At 37.5% G+C, this 17,538-nt stretch overlaps 1 protein-coding gene across 10 annotated transcripts in view; it reads right to left on the bottom strand.

Annotated features, from left to right (window-relative positions):
• Nucleotides 1-17,538, bottom strand: part of Dnm3 (dynamin 3) — a 492,945-nt gene that overhangs the window by 104,538 nt on the left and 370,869 nt on the right. For all 10 annotated transcript variants that reach the window (XR_007212664.1, XR_007212666.1, XR_007212665.1 and 7 more), the window contains one exon: nucleotides 5,673-5,784. Coding sequence is in view for 7 of the 10 variants with exons in the window: in XM_048358313.1 (XP_048214270.1) it covers nucleotides 5,673-5,784 (112 nt within the window). In the remaining 3 variants the exon portion in view is untranslated. The remainder of the gene's footprint in view (nucleotides 1-5,672; nucleotides 5,785-17,538) is intronic.

A 17,538-nucleotide genomic window follows, 5' to 3' on the forward strand; every position in this document is an offset into this window, starting at 1 on the left:
TTTTCTGGAAGACAATGCCAACAGTGAGTCTGGAAAAACACCTCAACCGGGGTAAATAAAGCAAACAGAAAGACACTGGTAAAACATCATGGAGAAGCTTCTTGGCATTGTGTGTTGCCATAATGTAACTGTTAACACGACAGTGAGTATCTGCGATGTCAATAATGGTCCAAGAGTGAATGAAGGGGAAAAGAACAGAGTCCTTTCTAGAGATCATGCTAATGGTCCACAAAGGCACTAAAGATCCAATGGCAATTTTATCATGAGCAAAAGGCTATTTTAGAAAATAATGGGACCCTGGTTCTCCCAAGAAGTGCAATATTACTCAAAATACACCATACAGATGGAGTTTATTGCATTCCACAGCAGTGCAAGCTTTTGATCTACCAAATAAGTTTCAGGAGTTCAACTAAGTATTTTTTTTGCACGTTAGGGAATGACTGCTTCCCTGCTCCATGGCAGATGGTTTTGTTTGTAGTGGCAACAGTGATGTCACGGAGTAGGAGGCCTTAATCCTTAAATGCAAGAAACACACAAGCAGAGAACATGGTGTGGCTTGGCCATTTCTGGTTTTATGCAATCATTTCTCAATCATCTATTCTGCAAGAGGCGTAACAGTCATGAATGGTGACTTGTAAATGTTTTCTAAATTCTCTCCACTCGTCTGGGTGACAGTAATTTATGTTTAGATTTCCTGAAAGTACTTCTACTGAAGAATAACTAGGACCTTTCATAGTTGGCCATGAAGCTGCTCAAAGTTCTATGAGAAGCATTGCTTTAAAAGCTAAGAATGAAGTCGTGGGCTGTGTTAGGCATTGTAGGACATGTCTGTGAAACTGCTGAATGCACATATGTGAGTAGTCTTCACCACATGGGTAAACATTTATGGAAGCTCATGGCCATTTCTCTTGTTCCCCTGGTGACAGAGACACCCTTTTTCTTGACCATTTTTGGCCCAGGAAAATTTATTGTTAACATCTTGCTGAGAGGAATTTCTGAGTACCAAAAAGTACTCACTGGAAGATGGTTTTAAACCACAAAGCTATTCTCAAAGCATCAATTATGGCCATGGGAATCCTAAGTTCAAAGTGAAGTTTCACTATGTATAGTTACTTTGAATCTCTAGAGAAATAGTACACAGAAAGTAAGGACTATCCATCTATGCAGCTAAGAGACACTTCGTAAGCTCTGAGGTGTCTAATTTAACAAACAGCAAAAAAACTGAATGTGTACCAGACTGTTTTCAGGCATGCAGAGATCTCAGGTTGTTTCTTTTAGATGGCCAGTAGGACAGCTTCCAGGGACAGGCTTATAAATCCCCACTTCCCTTGAGTGCCTCTTGGCTCACAATTGTGCAGCCTAGGTTGGCCCTCTCTCCCCAAAGAGCATCAGGACTCTCTCCAAACACCTAGGCTTGCCAAACCAACAATTTCCTCCCATACAAACCCCATTGACTTAAAGATTCCTTCACAGTGTCTTCTAATTACTGATAAAAAGTGTGTGTATGTGTATGGGGGGTGTGGGTGTCAATACTTCAGATTGATCAGCGAACTTTTTTTTTTTTTTTGATCAGCGAACTTTTAATTCTATTAGAAACATCTTCACTTTGAAACTAAAGTCCTGTGCACTTACTTAGCAGTTTAAAAATCTTACAGTCATTGTAACTTACTTAATATCCAAAAGAAATAGAAATAATTTTTGCTAAATCTGACTTCAATTGAAATACATATTTTAAAAAATATTATTATTATATGTTGTGTGTTTATATGATGTCCAGAACCAAACTCTGAATCTGATATTTTCCAGGCAAGTGCTCTTCCCCTGAGCTAAGTCCCCAACTCCTGAAATATATTTTCAAAATATTGTGGCTGCTTATAAATACCAGGTGGCTGATAGAATACTAACTTTGAAGCTGGGAGAGGTCGTGTATAAGTTCACAGAGAAAGCTAGTAGCACAATGGGAAACGGAATCCAGGACTTTTCAATTCCATTGTATAACCCCAAACCACACTCCTCACAGTAGAATTGTTTTGCTGTGGATCCAGAAAAATGAGAGTGAAAGTAATTAGAAAAATGCTCCTTGGCAACTGAAAGGTAACTAGAAAATGCACATGGAAAGAGAGTTGGGCTGTTACATTTTATAGAGACATCCACTGCAGTTCTTAGCACATTGCAATTATTTGCATTTTTCTCTCCTACTGGATGCAGAATTTCTACAAAGTACTAACTGTACCATTTCTCTATGAATCTCTAGAGTCTGCTACAATAGAGGTGGACAAAGGAATGAAAATAAGAAAGAAAAGCAAATGAAAGAGAATTATTTCTGTATTTTTTGGAAAACTCCAAGAGAAATGAAGAAACAAACAAAAAAAAACCAGAATAGCAGAATATTTCGATGTGATTGGTAGAGAATACTGCACCACATGGAGGTGATAAGAATATATGTTATTTCAATTGTGCATATACAATCATGCCAGAGAAAGTGCCAAAACATCATTTATTTGAATTGGATGATGGCTATTATGTTAATGATTTCAAACATGTAATTTTAAATAATGATCTAGCTAGATATTTCTTTTCAGTGAAAATAATGGCATCTGTACAGAAAGCAGAACTTTGTGATTTTTTTTGAACTCTTATCCACTTAGGCCACGTAAATGTTGACTATTAGAGAAGCAAGTGATGAGCTATTGCTAACATGATGGATTATTGATACAAAAGCACAATGTCATATTGTTTCTAAGTCCTAAAATTTTTTATAACTGGAATCAGTTGTTCATCTGAATTCATCAAATATTTCTACATTAGGAATACCTCCTAAAGCTGTCTCTCCCTCCAAAGGTAAGTGGACAAAATAGAGTGTGAAGATAAGCTTTCTATTTGGTTGATTTCAACTGTGAGCTTCCACTAGCATGTGAATGTCCAGCAATCCCTCCACACAGGCTGGGGACCACACTGAGCACAAGAAATACAAGCATTTTTTATGATGAAAACTGAGAAAAGGAACAGTCATGGCACGCAGCCAAGTTTAATTTCCTGTTCTGTCTTTGGTATGTGGTTAAAAAAAAAAAACCTCTTTATCTTGATCTTCCAAGCAATTATACCAAATATGTGTTTGTAAACACATGAAAATTTTGTGAAGAGTCAAAACTGATAGTTGGGAAATTCTAGATTTTCTTAAAATGAAACAAAAAACAACAAAATATTTCTTGGATTGCCTCTTGGTGTAGAATTACGGATATTTGAAAATCTAGATATATGAAAATAGTTCACTATGTGATGGATACATTTCCTATGACAACCTTTCCCTCATTGAATATATATAACAATATAAAGCATTATCTCCCTGGGCTATAGTATGATATTCACATTAGAAAAAGAAAATAGCTTATTAATGTCCTTTTCAGTGCTTTCCATCATGCCGCATCTCATTGGAGTCTATCAACCATCCTATAAGGTTGTATTCATTTTAGAAAGGAGAAATTGGGAAGGTAAAAAAGCCAGTTGATCACATAACTTTTAAGTGAACATCTGGAATTTGTATAGAACTTGCGCTTGAACCCATATGCTCTGCTACTCCTCATAATAGCAGCCGTCATGAGCTTTTAAGGATGTAAATCTTATTTTGTCACTAATTGGCTTCATAACCCTTCATGTTTTCTCCTCTCACTCAGAATAAATACTTCACCTTTCCTTTGAGGCTTACATTACCCAGCCCCTGGTCGTGCTGTCAGAGACCATTTGGCACTGCCATCTTTCTGCATGGTGCTCCAGATACCTGGTCCCATTTGTTGTTCTAGACACTGAGTGTTTGTCTTTACACTTGTTCTACTTCTGCTAAGAATTTCCTTCTCTAGTCTTGCAGAGTATTTGCTCAGTCCTTTCTCCAATGAACCTATTCAAAGAGGCACTCTTCAAGAGGCCTTCCTGGCCATGTTTTCTAGAATAAAACCAGCCACTCTGACTCTGTTGTGTTTTGTGTATACTAGTACTGGAGCTTGAACTCATGCTTTCACTTGCCTTTTTTGTTCACAGCTGGTGCACTACCACTTGAGCCACACCTGAATTCTGGATTTTTTTCCTAGTTATTAGAGGTAATAGTCTTGAGGACTTGTCAGCCCAGGCTGGATCTGAATCATGATCCTCACATATTAGCCTCCTGAGTAGCTAGAATTATAGGCATGAGATTTTGGTGTGCTATCCACTTCTTAACTTAATTTTTAAAATAAAACTTGTCATGATCTTAATAATGCTACTTTTTTCACTTGCTCAATGTCTATTCTATGGTAACAGGAGCTTACTGCTTACTGCTGTCTTGCAAGTGCCTAGCATAGTGCCCAGAATGATTTTCTGCAAAAGTGAATCAAAGGTGAAACCCAATCCACATGCATTTTAGCATAGAGTAGTTGTGAAATTAAACACATAACTTAGAATAATTTCAACTGAAAATAAAAGTAGTACTCTTCACTTCTGAAATTATTTCTCATGTACTAATCAACAGAAGAAACACTGACAAAAATCATTGTACAGATTCCTCTGCATCTTCATGGTCACCAAGAAAGCATTATACTTAATTTCCATTTAGGGGGCACAGGGCATTGTTTTAAGTGCCAGCAGGAAGGTGTTAAGTGGAATGGTATAAAGAGGGTTTTTTTCTGAGCTAAAATAACAGTATTATTCTGGTACAGATAGAAGAGAACATTGTGGTACAAATCCTTAATCCATTGCCCCCGGAACTCCATTAAATTCCAACAAGACCCTCCTAAATAATCAGGTCTGAAGTCTGCAGAAACATTTCTGTTGTCCCAATTTACACTTACATTTCAAACTTTATTTAAAAAAGACTTTATCCTTATTTTGAGTCTTGGAAGGCTCTCACCCACACATCAAAAGTCCTATAAATTGACTGAGGGCCACGTAAGCACTACAAAGGGTCAAGCTGGATGAAATCCCTGGTACTGAGTCCCAGGGCTGCAATTGTGGGGAGAGACCTGGATAGTGTACAGAGAGGGGGAGGAGTGACAGAGGAGAGGGGCTCTTGTCTGCACATAGGGGTGGGACCTTCCCAGTTGCAATTCAGACTAGCCTGTGTAATATTACATTTCCTAAGGAACACAAAGAGAAGTTCTGTTTATTCATATGAATGAGGGAAGTGTCTCCCAGACACTTGAAGTATATTAATAAAGATAAGTGGGAAGAGCAATATTCAGTTTTCTGGTTTTTCATACTCAGAGTGACATTAGCCAGAGTTTGAATGGAGATACAACTACAGATACAAGTAATACAGACATATTAAGAAAGTCTTTATAAAACCAAGTGCAGTTACAAATACAAAATGCTGTTGCTTTGAATGATGCTTATATTACTTATATTAACAACTAGCAACTGGAGAGTAATATAAAGGGAAAAAAATTTAAAATAGAGCAACAAAAAAACCACTCTCTCTGATCTGAGATTTCATAGATGATAATTTGTAGCGAGCTATGACATTTTCTTTAATGAATACACCTATTAACTTTCCTAAATAGCAACCTAGTGGAGGAAAAAGCAATGTAGAAAGAACAAAGTACCAGCTGAAAGTTAAAACTGGTTTCTCTAGCACATAAACAGCCTGTGAGGTTTTCTTCAACATGGGCAACAATAGTTTTAAGTAAGAGATAGATCAAACTTACTAGAGATTTATCGGGATAGACCCCTGCTCTCAGTAGAGATGCCTTCCAGCTGTCCACGTCCTCCTGGGAATCGCACGCCAGCTCAAGGAAACGATAGTCTTTGTATACATTCCTGGAGGGAAAAAAATGCTTTCAGTTTTGAACCAAATTTAAAATGGTTTGGTATCACTGCAGACAATGACCACTGTCCATAAATGACCATTTGGACGGACAATTCTCTAGAAACCACAGGAAGAAAACAAAAAGCAATTCATTGTGTTTTAGAATTATCAAATTCTAATTAACATATATATTAGAATATACTCTTTTTAAAAAACCCTCACATTAAAGAAATCAGGGTTTCTCATATTGCTAATTAGAAAGTTAAAGAAATGCACCCAGTGTAACACACAGGTGCCAGTATTCCCAAGAGACGTTCTACGGGCAAGGACTTGCTCTTGTCCAGTAACAAGCTCAGGATTTTGTGAGTTTAAATGATTCTATAGCTTGTAAAACTTTTTCAAGCATGGCAATAACCTTATGAATCTGCAAGTCTATTAGAAATTCACAAAAGAAATGGTCGTGGAAGCGTGGGGGGAAAAGTCTGGTACTAAGGGCTTCACAGGGCAAGGCGGACGGGATGTGTGTGTTTATAACTGGGACAGCACTCTAATGTTACACATTCTTTGCCTGATATTGAAAGAGCATACACAATGTAATGCAGGCCCATGATGGAGAGACTGGAAACTACAAATGGGAACAACCAACCAAGTTCTACAACATACCCTAACCTCATCCCTTTCCTGTGTATTTTTCATGCCATTGAAGGGCCCTTTTCCTCCCTTTCCTTTCTTTCCTGTCTAGCTGCTTATTAACTATATATATATAATGTTTTCACTTGGTATGTTACCTCATGGGCATTTACTAATCCCATTAAATCTTTATACATGTCAAGTTATAAGGGCCTAACATGCAGCACTATCTATGTATGGTGGTTTGTTTATCTTTCTTTTGATATGAGATAATTACATCATTTCCTTTTTGTTTTTTCCCCCAACGTGCTTAAATAAACAATGTCCATCAGTTTGGCCATATTTATCATCATTACTTTCTAAGGAAAGATTGCTATAAATAGTGTAACAGTGATCAAAATTAGCGATCACATGAGCCCATTACTTTTCAGAAAAACAAAGACAACAGACCAGTTTCAATACTGGCAACAGAATACATTACCCATCTCTTCTCTTTATACTCTTTCCTAACAGCCCGAATTTCTACCTCATCACAGAGGGAACCCAGGTTTTTTCATCTCTGTGAGGACTTGCCCCAGGGTTATCTTGCACTTGAATTTCTCAAAGAAACCTTGCCATAAACAACTGAATTGGTGATTTCCAACTTGCTCTTCTTCCACCTTTCCTAATCCACACATCAGTGGTGTACAGTGGTACTTTCCCATTCTCTATTCTTCCTCACCTTCTTCCTCTTCTGCCCTAGGGTACCACTTTTGAGTGTCCTTTTCAAAGTAATTTCAGCTTTATCTGGTGCACTCTTATATCAGCCTCCTCATTGCTCTCACTGCTGCCCATGCTCCCTTTACATTTGTTCTCTGCACTGAATCCTCAGAACCTAAGCTGTTCTAACCCTGGCAGAAGACTCCAAGGCTTCCTGCATTCAGAAAAAACTATAGTCCCTAGATTGGCCACAGAGTCCCTGCCTGTCATTGTTTTTCTCTCCAGTATCTTTTCATACTTGGTTCTTTCTGCTCCGGCCACCTTGGAACTCTAGTTTCCCGAATGTGTTCAGTGGCCATGCTGTTGCTCATAGCTTTGACTATGCTATTTTCTGTCTAGCTGTCTTTCCATTTCTCTTTGCATGGTTATGTTCTTGGGGTCTCAATCCACTGGCTTCCTCAGCCATCACTTTACTGATATCTCTATGAGGTCACCTACTCTTTCATAGCATTCCACATTTTTATTCACCTTTCCTTCAAAGCTCTTATCACAGTTATGATTTCAGAAGTATGTATGTTCTTTTCTTCCTTTTCCTCCACATTCCTATCTTCTTTCCTTCCTTTCCCCCACCTCTCTGCTCACTTACCTGCAAGCTCTCACTTCTACAATTATTTTGATCAATGTCTGTCTTTTAAATTACCCTCCACACTTCATGAAGACAGGAACGCATCCTGTTTTTGTTCTCCTTATATCCTTGTAGAATTCTGGGAGACGGGGTTTCTCTGGACTCCCATTTCTCCTTCAGTGCCTGCTTAGGCCTGGTATTCAGGCAGAACACCAGTGTGAGCAAAGTCTTTGTTACTCTTGGCTGGACACAAGAGCTTTGTGTCCATAGCAAAAGGCTTGAGGATAAGGACCAGAATGTGGCTGATTCTGGATAGAACAGTCCCCCAGTGATTACAAGAACCCAGAGTATGTCTGGTTGTCTCTGCACCTAAGAAGGTGTGAAGGGACCAAACCTTCTCTTCTTCCTAGCACTCCAAAGGTAAGTGGCAACTTGCTCAATTTTGATCCCTGATGACTGGGCTGGGGGTAGCTATTAAACTGGTTTACAATGAATAAGCGAAAGATTAAAGCTCCACAAGGAGGTCTAACAACCAGAAAGAGAAAGAACGAAGAATGCAGTTGGGAATAAAACTTGGAGGAACAATAGAAGACAGAAAAATAATACCTATTTGAAGAGGCACAAGTACAAACTTCCAGAAACTATGATGTCAGATCATTAAATTAAATAATTGAGTAGATAATGGGTGATCACTGTCCATTCTTTTTTTTTCCAGTCCTGGATCTTGAACTCAGGGCCTGAGCACTGTCCCTGGCTTCTTTTTTGCTCAAGGCTAGCACTCTACCACTTGAGCCACAGCGCCACTTCTAGCTTTTTCTATATATGTGGTATTGAGGAATCGAACCCAGGGCTCCATGTATATGAGGCAGGCACTCTACCACTAGGCTATATTCACAGCCCCCTGTTCATTCTTAAGATCAGAATTAGCAGCTGTGAATACCAAAGGAAAAACAGAAAAACAAAAAGTGAAGATATGATGAAACCATGGAAGAAAACCCTAGAACACCTAAATTGTAAACAACAGGAGTGCCAAGAAAATCAAACAAAAGTTAGGATGTGAAAAATAATTAAAAAACAAAAAGTTACTATTCAGTACTATTTTTTTCTCATTTACTCACTTCTTAATTGGTTCTACAGTGCCCTCTGTGCATTGGAATATGTGTGTGTGTGTGTGTGTGTGTGTGTGTGTGTGTATTATTAGCAAAAGTTATTATTTTGGTGGGCCTGGGGTTTGTACTCAGGACCTCAAGCCGTCACTGTACTGCTTCAGACACACTCTTCCAGCTTGTTTTGCTTCTCCTCCTTTCCCCCCCCCTCACTTCTCTTTTCTCTCTCCCTCCCCTCTCCTCCACTTTGTGTTTCCCTCTCTTCCTTACCCTCCCCAGCCCTCTTTGCTTGCCCAAGCCGAACTGGGTCACAATTTCTCCACTAATACTTCCTGCATAGCTACACTTACAGGACTGAGCTACTATGTCTATCGATAAATATTACACAGTAAATAAATGTATTTCATTGCCTCTTCCCCCCATCCTGAGGCTTAAACTCTGTGCCTAGGTGCTGTCCCTGAGCTCCATTTGCTCTACCACTTAAGCCACAGATCCAGTTCCAGCCTTTTATGTGATTAATTGGAGATACGAGTCTCATGGACTTTCCTGCCTGGGCTGCTTTAAATCACGATCCTCAGACCTCAGCCTACCAGCTTCATTGGCATTTTAATATCTGTACAATGTATAATATATTTTGATCATGCAGATGTCACCATTGCCCTATCTTTCCTTGCTCTGCCTGAACCCCATCCTCTTCCCTAAGTCTCCCTCTACTTTCATGCCTTCTGATTTTTTCCCCATATGCTACCAATGAGAACATGTGATACTCATCTTTCTGTGTCTGCCTTACCTTCAGTTCTATTTTACTGAAAATGATACCATTATATTCTTCTTTATAGCTGAATAATACTCCACTCTCCTTATATATCACATGAGAAACTATTGTATAAAAAGGAAACTTTGTGTCAAAGGATTTAAATGTTAGAAGCAAAATTCAATGAAAGCAATTTTTTCAGAAGGAACTGACAAGAAAAGATGCCACTTGGTGCTGTGGCTCACGTGGTAGAGCACTAGCCTTCAACTGAAGAGCTCAGGGACAGCACTCAGGCCCAGAGTTCAAATCCCATGACTACCACCAACAACAAACAATGCCACTTGGGCATATGTGAATTCACTCTTGGGTTACAAAATTAAAACAGATAGCCAATTAAAACTCTTTAAAGAAACAGGAAGTTGCTTTCAGGGGATGATTGAGTGGGCTAGCACTGGAGTGAACATTCAGAGGTCTTAAGGGCTGAGATTCAAGACCTTTTCTGAGGCCTGTGGAGGTGCAGCCCTGCATCTTTCAAGGCATGTGTTCATCTGAAGAACACCCTACAGAAGGCTGAGGGTAGAACCCCAGAGAAATGTAAGCCAAGGAAGGATTAAAAGAAAATAAGAGGGAGCACTAACACGTGTACTCACACAGCTCTTAAAACTGGATTGTTATAGAAGACCAAAATTAAGTACATAAAGGGATACGTAGGATAATCAACAAAGCCTCTTTAATAGAATCCTTTAAGTAGAGTTAACAAAAGATTTACAAAAATCAGTCATAAGCCAGGTGCTTGCCTATAAACCAGTGGTTCTTGCCTACAATCCTAACTACTCAGGAGACCTGGAAGGCTGAGGTTTGAAGCCAGCTCAGGAAGAAAAGTCCTTGAGAATTCATCTCCAAGTAAACAGCAAAAATCCAGGCTGGAGGCATGGCTGAAGTGGTAGGGCACCAGCCACGAGTAAGAAAGTTGAGTGAGAGCTCTGCTAGCACAAACATGAAAAGTTCAGTCATACATCTGAATCAACACACACAACTATCCTTTAAAATCTCTTATGTCTAAATCACATTTTTAAAATCACAAACCAGAGATGAAGGAGTAAGGGAGAGAAGAAGGATAAGGAGGTAAATGGGGAGAGGAAAAAAGAAAAAATCTAAATGAAACAAGTAAAGGTAAAAAGAGAAAATCCTGAAGAATATATTCCCAGATAGTCCTTGTATGACAGAAAGAAACAAAAGAATTATATAGCAGGTCACACATATAAATACTTCATAGTCAAATCATGGAGCAGAGCAAAGGGTTCATTGAATAAATGGCCTTCAATATATTCACCATTTAGGAAAAAAGCAAGAGTTGATATTCACCTAAGGAAATCATACAATGATTTGAAAATAAAAAACAGATAAGCAATGTACATTACAAGTGGAACTAATGAAATAGGAAACATAAAGAATAGCATAAAGTATAAGGACATCCACAACTGTTTTCCTTTACCTTATCAATAAATAGATAACACATTTACCATCCTAAGGTGGAAACAGCAGAGTTACACAAGATCCCAAGTGAGAAAGGATAGGGTATAAAGCCACAAATAAAGAAGAAACTGAAAAACAATATCAACTATTAAATCCAACTCTATGGCAAAGTTTAAGAGCATGGAAGAAATTAATAATGCATATGTTATATAAGTTCTTTCTGAATCAGAAAGTCCAAGGACTTAACAAAATTCCTAAAATAAGATACCATGTTTAAAAGCTTAACGTGGGGGCTGGGAATATGGCCTAGTGGCAAGAGTGCTTGCCTCCTACACATGAAGCTCTCGGTTTGATTCCCCAGCACCACACATATGGAAAACGGCCAGAAGGGGTGTTGTGGCTCAGGTGGCAGAGTGCTGGCCTTGAGCGGGAAGAAGCCAGGGATGGTGCTCAGGCCCTGAGTCCAAGGCCCAGGACTGGCCAAAAAAAAAAAAAAGAAAGTTTACCGAGAACTGAAAGACACACAGAAATTAATAGTACCGTAACATAGATAACAAAATGGGAAAATGTCCTATTCACATTAGGGGCAGAATTTTCAAAATGTACACAAATACCTTAATTTAGAAAGTTAAAAACAATTAAATTGCATGGAGTAAAATATTAATAAATGGAAAGAGACATTTAGATGAGTTGATTTAATTTTATTAGGCTAGTACTAGTAGATATCAATAAGCACTAATTAAAATATAAATATTAGTCTCATAAATCTTGAGCATGAACTTTTAAATTGCTAATAGTTTTATAATTTAAAAGGAATTCTCCATGAATGCTTTAAAGTTTTTGTTCACTAAAGAAGTTGGCCATTTTTTTTATACTAAGTGAAAGAAACATGAACTCTATGGTCTCCCTCATAGGGAATAAATAACACAGGTTTAGGCAAGTCACAGCAGAGGATCACAAGGGCCCAATAGCTATACCCTTATGAACACATAAGATGATGCTAAGTGAAATGAACTTCATGTTATGGAAACGATTGTTATGTCACTGTTGTAACTACTTTCAACGTGCTATGTGTAACCATAGCTTCTATTATTGATGATCTTCTTGTATCCCCTTCCTGTGGTGTACCTGCACTATCTCTGTATCTTATCTGAGTACATTGGAAACCGTGTATACTGGTATTAGAACTAGGAAACTGAAAGGGAATACCAAAATCGAGAGACACAGGGTAAAAAAGACAAATGACTACAAAAGCAATACTTGCAAAACTGTTTGGTGTAAATGAACTGAACAACTCATGGGGGGAAAGGGAAAGGGAGGAGGTAACAAACAGTACAAGAAATGTATCCAATGCCTAATGTATGAAACTGTAACCTCTCTGTACATCAGTTTGACAATCAAAATTTTAAAAAAAAGAAGTTGGCCATTTTTATATTTATAGAAATAAAGATTTCTGCCCTGATTTCACAGTGGATTCTATGAACTACAAATATTTTATTGTATATTATTTCAATGGATTTTTATTTTTATTTATATTTACATGATAGATCTTTTTCTCTTCTTTTACTGGTTTTACTTTTATCTGTTTTATCTTTAAAAAGACCTGTCTATTAAAAATATAAACAGCATGATTGGATTTTTTAATTGATTTATTTATCGTCAAAGTGATGTACAGAGAGGTTACAGTTTCATATGTAAGGCAGTGACTGCATTTCTTAACCAACTTATTACCTCCTCCCTCATTTTCCTCCCACCTTCCCCCTCCCCTCTTCTCTCCCCACCATGAGTTGTACAGTTGGTTTACAGCATACAGTTTTGTAAGTATTGCTGTTGCATTAGTTCATCTTTGATCCTTTGTCTCTCTATTTTCATGTTCTCCTTCCCTTTCCTAGTTCCAATAAATGTATATACAATACCCAGGGTACCAATTTCAACATACCATGTGAAATTATACCATTTCCTTTTTGTCTTTCTTCCCCAGGGTTTTACTCCTGATGTCAATTGTTACTGATTTCAGTACCATAGGTGTTGTATGACTGGATTTTATTTTTCATTTCAAGCTGGAATCCATGACCTTTGATTACGGAAGTTTCATTAATGTTTTGGGTTTTTTTTTCTTACCATGGCCATATTTGTTCTTAATTTTGTCACTTTGAGATATGCTTTGCTTTTTAAAAATGCTTTTTATTGTTTCTTTAATTTATGATGAGAAATTAACTTTTTTAGGCTCCTAGATTTTTCCAGAAGTTTTCAGTTCTAAGGTAAATTGATATATTCAGGTTTTCAAATCACTCTTGAGTACATTTTTGTGTTATGCAATTCAGGAATAAAATAATAACCCTTTACTTCCTAAGGGATTTAGAAGTTTTTACTTTCTCCCACTTTGTCACATGGCATTTATTAATCCTTCTAGAAATATTAATCTTTCTAGAAATATTTCAGAATTGTAAGTTTCAAATCTCTGTAAAGAATTTCCTTTAAAAAAAATCTATACTTCTGTTTTATCCCACTTCAGCAATGACCTGGAAAGAACTCTATGTATTTATCTTAATTATTTATCATAATACATTTCCTACCAGGATTTCCAATTTACAAAATTTTCATTGGATTTATTTGAGTTGGCCTTGCTGTAGATTTGGTTGTTTGGATTTCTGACTGGCATACTGTCTACTTCTCAAGGTGGTGCAGTGGAGACCTGTAGAATCTTCTGATTATTTTCTTATCTAGTCCCATGTGTATTGGGGCAAAGCTTGCACTGGGTCCTGAGATATTTTTCAACCCAGTCAATTCTATGAGTCTTATAAGTAGTTGACCAACATCTCTAGTTTTCTGTATTTTTGAGCCACTTCATTTCTGTGTGGGTGCCTGTTGGAATATAGTAATAAATGGAGACAGGAGTAAGAGGAAATTCCAATTTTTTACCATGTTAAAAGAAAAAGCATCTCGTTTAATCTTCCTCCATGCTCTAAAATTTTCAGCATGTCTCACAAATGAGAAAACTGAGTTTCCAAGAAGTCAGAATATTTTTTTCCCAAGATAGCCTAACCAGTAATGGCGCAATGTGGGCCTGCCACAGTCCTTGGCATTTATGGCCTTGATAAAATGAATATTTTTAATAAATGAATGAATGAATGAAGTAAGAGAAGGAAAAAGAAAATTTGAGATGAATGAAAGAAAAGAAAAGAATATTGGAGAGGGAAAGAGGAGAAGGGGAGAGGAAGAGAGGGAGAGGGAGAGAGAGAGTGTGTGTGTATGTGTGTGTGTGTGTGTGTGTGTGTGTGTGTGTGTGAGTGAGAGAGAGACAGAGAGAGAGAGAGAGAGAGATCCCAATGGGATGAACTTGCAGAGTCCTTATTTTTAAAATCATTGTTTCCACTTTTGACCACCGCTTCAACTTTTCTCCAGAAAACTTTAGATGTATGGTTGTAGAAATAAACCACAAGAAGTATAATTATATATAATGTTAAATAAAATGGGACATAGTTAAAAAGACATACATTCTCCAGGAATGAGTTTATTGGTGGAAAATTAGAAAGGCTATACCATGGCTATAGAGCAGAAAGACAATCCATTGATTGTCTTGACAAAATACACATTCACCAGTTTTTTAATGACCTTGTTAACTTTTCTACCACCTCCCTAATTGCTTTTAGCTACCTCTTAGGATTCCGTTTGGAGGCATTTCCACCACACAGTGTGAGCTGCTTTAAGATGCACAGGTCCAAGGAAGGCACAGCTGGATTAAGGTCCTGGTGGCCCTTGGCCAGTTGGAGAGCAGGGAAAGTAAAGAGGCGCAGACTTTCCACATTCTCTGAGCCGATCTAAAGAATTCAGCTTTGGCCTATTCTCACTGACCTTTCTTCAGAGTATTTTCTTTCAGGGGCTCTCCACATGGAAAATTTTTAATTTTTTTCCCCTTAAAGGATAGCCAAATTCCTGAGAGGGAAAATAATTATCTGGTTGAAACATTAGAAGAGGGTCAAAGGCTTCTGGTGGCTTTGGCTGCTTGATTCTTACCCATTTTTGAAGTCTCCTCCTTGGCTGTGTCTAGACAGCCCAGGAGAGTTGGATGCAGGTTTAAAACACTGAACTGAGCTGATTTACTGGAAGTCTCATAAATTCTGTCCTTGAAGCTTCCAGGTTCCCACCACATGCCATAGCTGTATAGATAACCCACAGCAATTTGTACTGATGGTATTTTGTTTTGTTTAGTCTATTTCAGCTGCAATCATGCAGATAGGAGCTCCTGAATGATTCCACTATAAAACCAAGCTGACTACGTGTTTCAGACTTTGAAGAAATGAGAGTCACTGCAACGCTCAAATAGAATATGAGAAATGCTTATCCCTTAAGTAAAAGGCTTTTAAGTGATACTCTAATGGAAACAGGACCCCCTGATAAGCTCATGTTTTGATTGTCTGTGTAAATTTTGTTCATAGGTCAAAAGAATGCCTTTGGCTGTTAAAAATAGGAAGTTTTATTCCCTTAGGTATAATGGCTCTTCAAACAGCAGAGACCAGATAATACGTGATTAGGAACAATGCTTCAAGATAATCTTTGAATAAATCCCTTTGCAGTATTAATCATTTGAGAAAAGTGAAGGATTAGGAGTGACTAGCTGGCCACAAGGTTGGCACAGAAGCATACTAACCCACACCACCTCAGCCTCTGGGGAGGCTGCACAAGGACAGTCTTCTCATTTCTACCTGCTTAGCTGCTCTCTCCAGTTCCTCCTCATTGCAAAGCTGAGCTACCTGCATTCACTGGCAATTCTCTACTGCTGGTGAAGTCAATTTTTTTCATGTATTTGTCTGCACATTTGTAGTCTTAAATGAATGTTAACAAGACAACCATTCTGTAATTTCTGTAAACAGCAAGCCTATCTGGTGAATTTTAAATAGTTTTAAACTACAATTAGGAAATTATGACTTGATGACTATTTTCACAAACATTATAGTTGGGTATCTAGGGGGAATCTTAAGGCTTCTAAGGCTCTAAGCTAGTCTCTCAGTCAATATCTTCAAATAGTTCTCATAAAGAAGATTATAGATAGTGTAGCATCTTTCTTGCTCTTCTGAATGTTTTATTGTAAAATTCATTCTGAAAATGAAATGACAAATCTTCAGATACAATCTTACAAAGGTAAGGAAAGAGTTTAGTTGAATCTTTGCTTTCTTTCTGGATAGAATACAATAGAGAAGGAAACAGCAAGGGATGACCATCCAGTATATACACTTATGTACATGACATTGGACAATGCATTCTCCCTGAATGTCAGTTTATATATCTATAAAAATGCAGATGTGAATCAACAGTTACCTCTGGAAAAATAATGAAAAGTAAAAGTACCTATGTGAAGAGTTGGCTTACTGCAATTCTAGCCCGAGGTAAATTCACAAGCAAAATACAAAAACTACATTATATATTATAACCACTGCCCTTAGTTCATTACATGTGACTTCCTACACAACCAGCCTCTTCTGTACTGAATGCAGTTAGTCTTTTTTAAGCCTAAGAACAGAATTTGCACTCTTATTATATGTTACTGATGAAGTTTGGACCTATTACAACTTATTGACTTAGTCAGCCTATTGTTTCACCTTGCTCAGATGTCTCAATCCTGGTTTTGCCAAATAGTATTTTCACAATCCTCCTTTTTTTTAATTAGATGTATATTTAAAAAGATATATCATTTCTCTGACAGCAACAGAATCACTGCTAATCATATCACAGAAATAAAATTAAGCTCAAATAATTCCTTACCAGAGTCATGTAAGCTGTTAACCAGTACTCACTAGGTATCAAGAGTAATTGTGAAACTTAATCCTAAATATATCATGCAGCATCATATAGTCATGATTCCCTAAAGATGTCACCAAGGTTTATCATATTTACCTACTTAATTCCATTTTAAAATTGCAACTAAGCTTGCTAAACACATTTTTCAGGATTCAAAGAAAAGTCCTATCAACTGCTTTCCTACCTAAATAATAATATCTGTTTTATATTCATTACAAAGTCACAGAAGGGTACTGATGATAAAATAATCAAATTTTCTTTTTTTTTTCCTTCTTGAACACCTGGCCAAACTTCACTGTGGATTTCTACCAGTCTTTGACACTACCCCCCACCCCTGGGTCCTACCAGCCCCCATTCTCTTTACACCTTCATTTCTGTGCATGTCCAATAACCACTTTAGCCTCGTGGACCTTCAAATTCTTTTCCCTTGTTTCCTGTCTCCATTTTTCTTGCCTAATAAAACTCTAGTCAAACAATTTTCTTATTTATCTGTAGCTTTCAGGCTGCTAAATAATACAAAGGGGAAAAAAGCATAAAATTGTGCTGATTACAGTCACTCCAAATTATTTTTACAAATATCAAATGGGCCCCAGATTTTTCAGATATCCCTAGTAGAATTCTGTTTATATATATATATATATATGTATACATACATATATATATATATTACTGTCAG

This window comes from Perognathus longimembris, chromosome 11 (assembly GCF_023159225.1).
Source record: "Perognathus longimembris pacificus isolate PPM17 chromosome 11, ASM2315922v1, whole genome shotgun sequence".
Classification (NCBI taxonomy): Eukaryota; Metazoa; Chordata; class Mammalia; order Rodentia; family Heteromyidae; genus Perognathus; species Perognathus longimembris.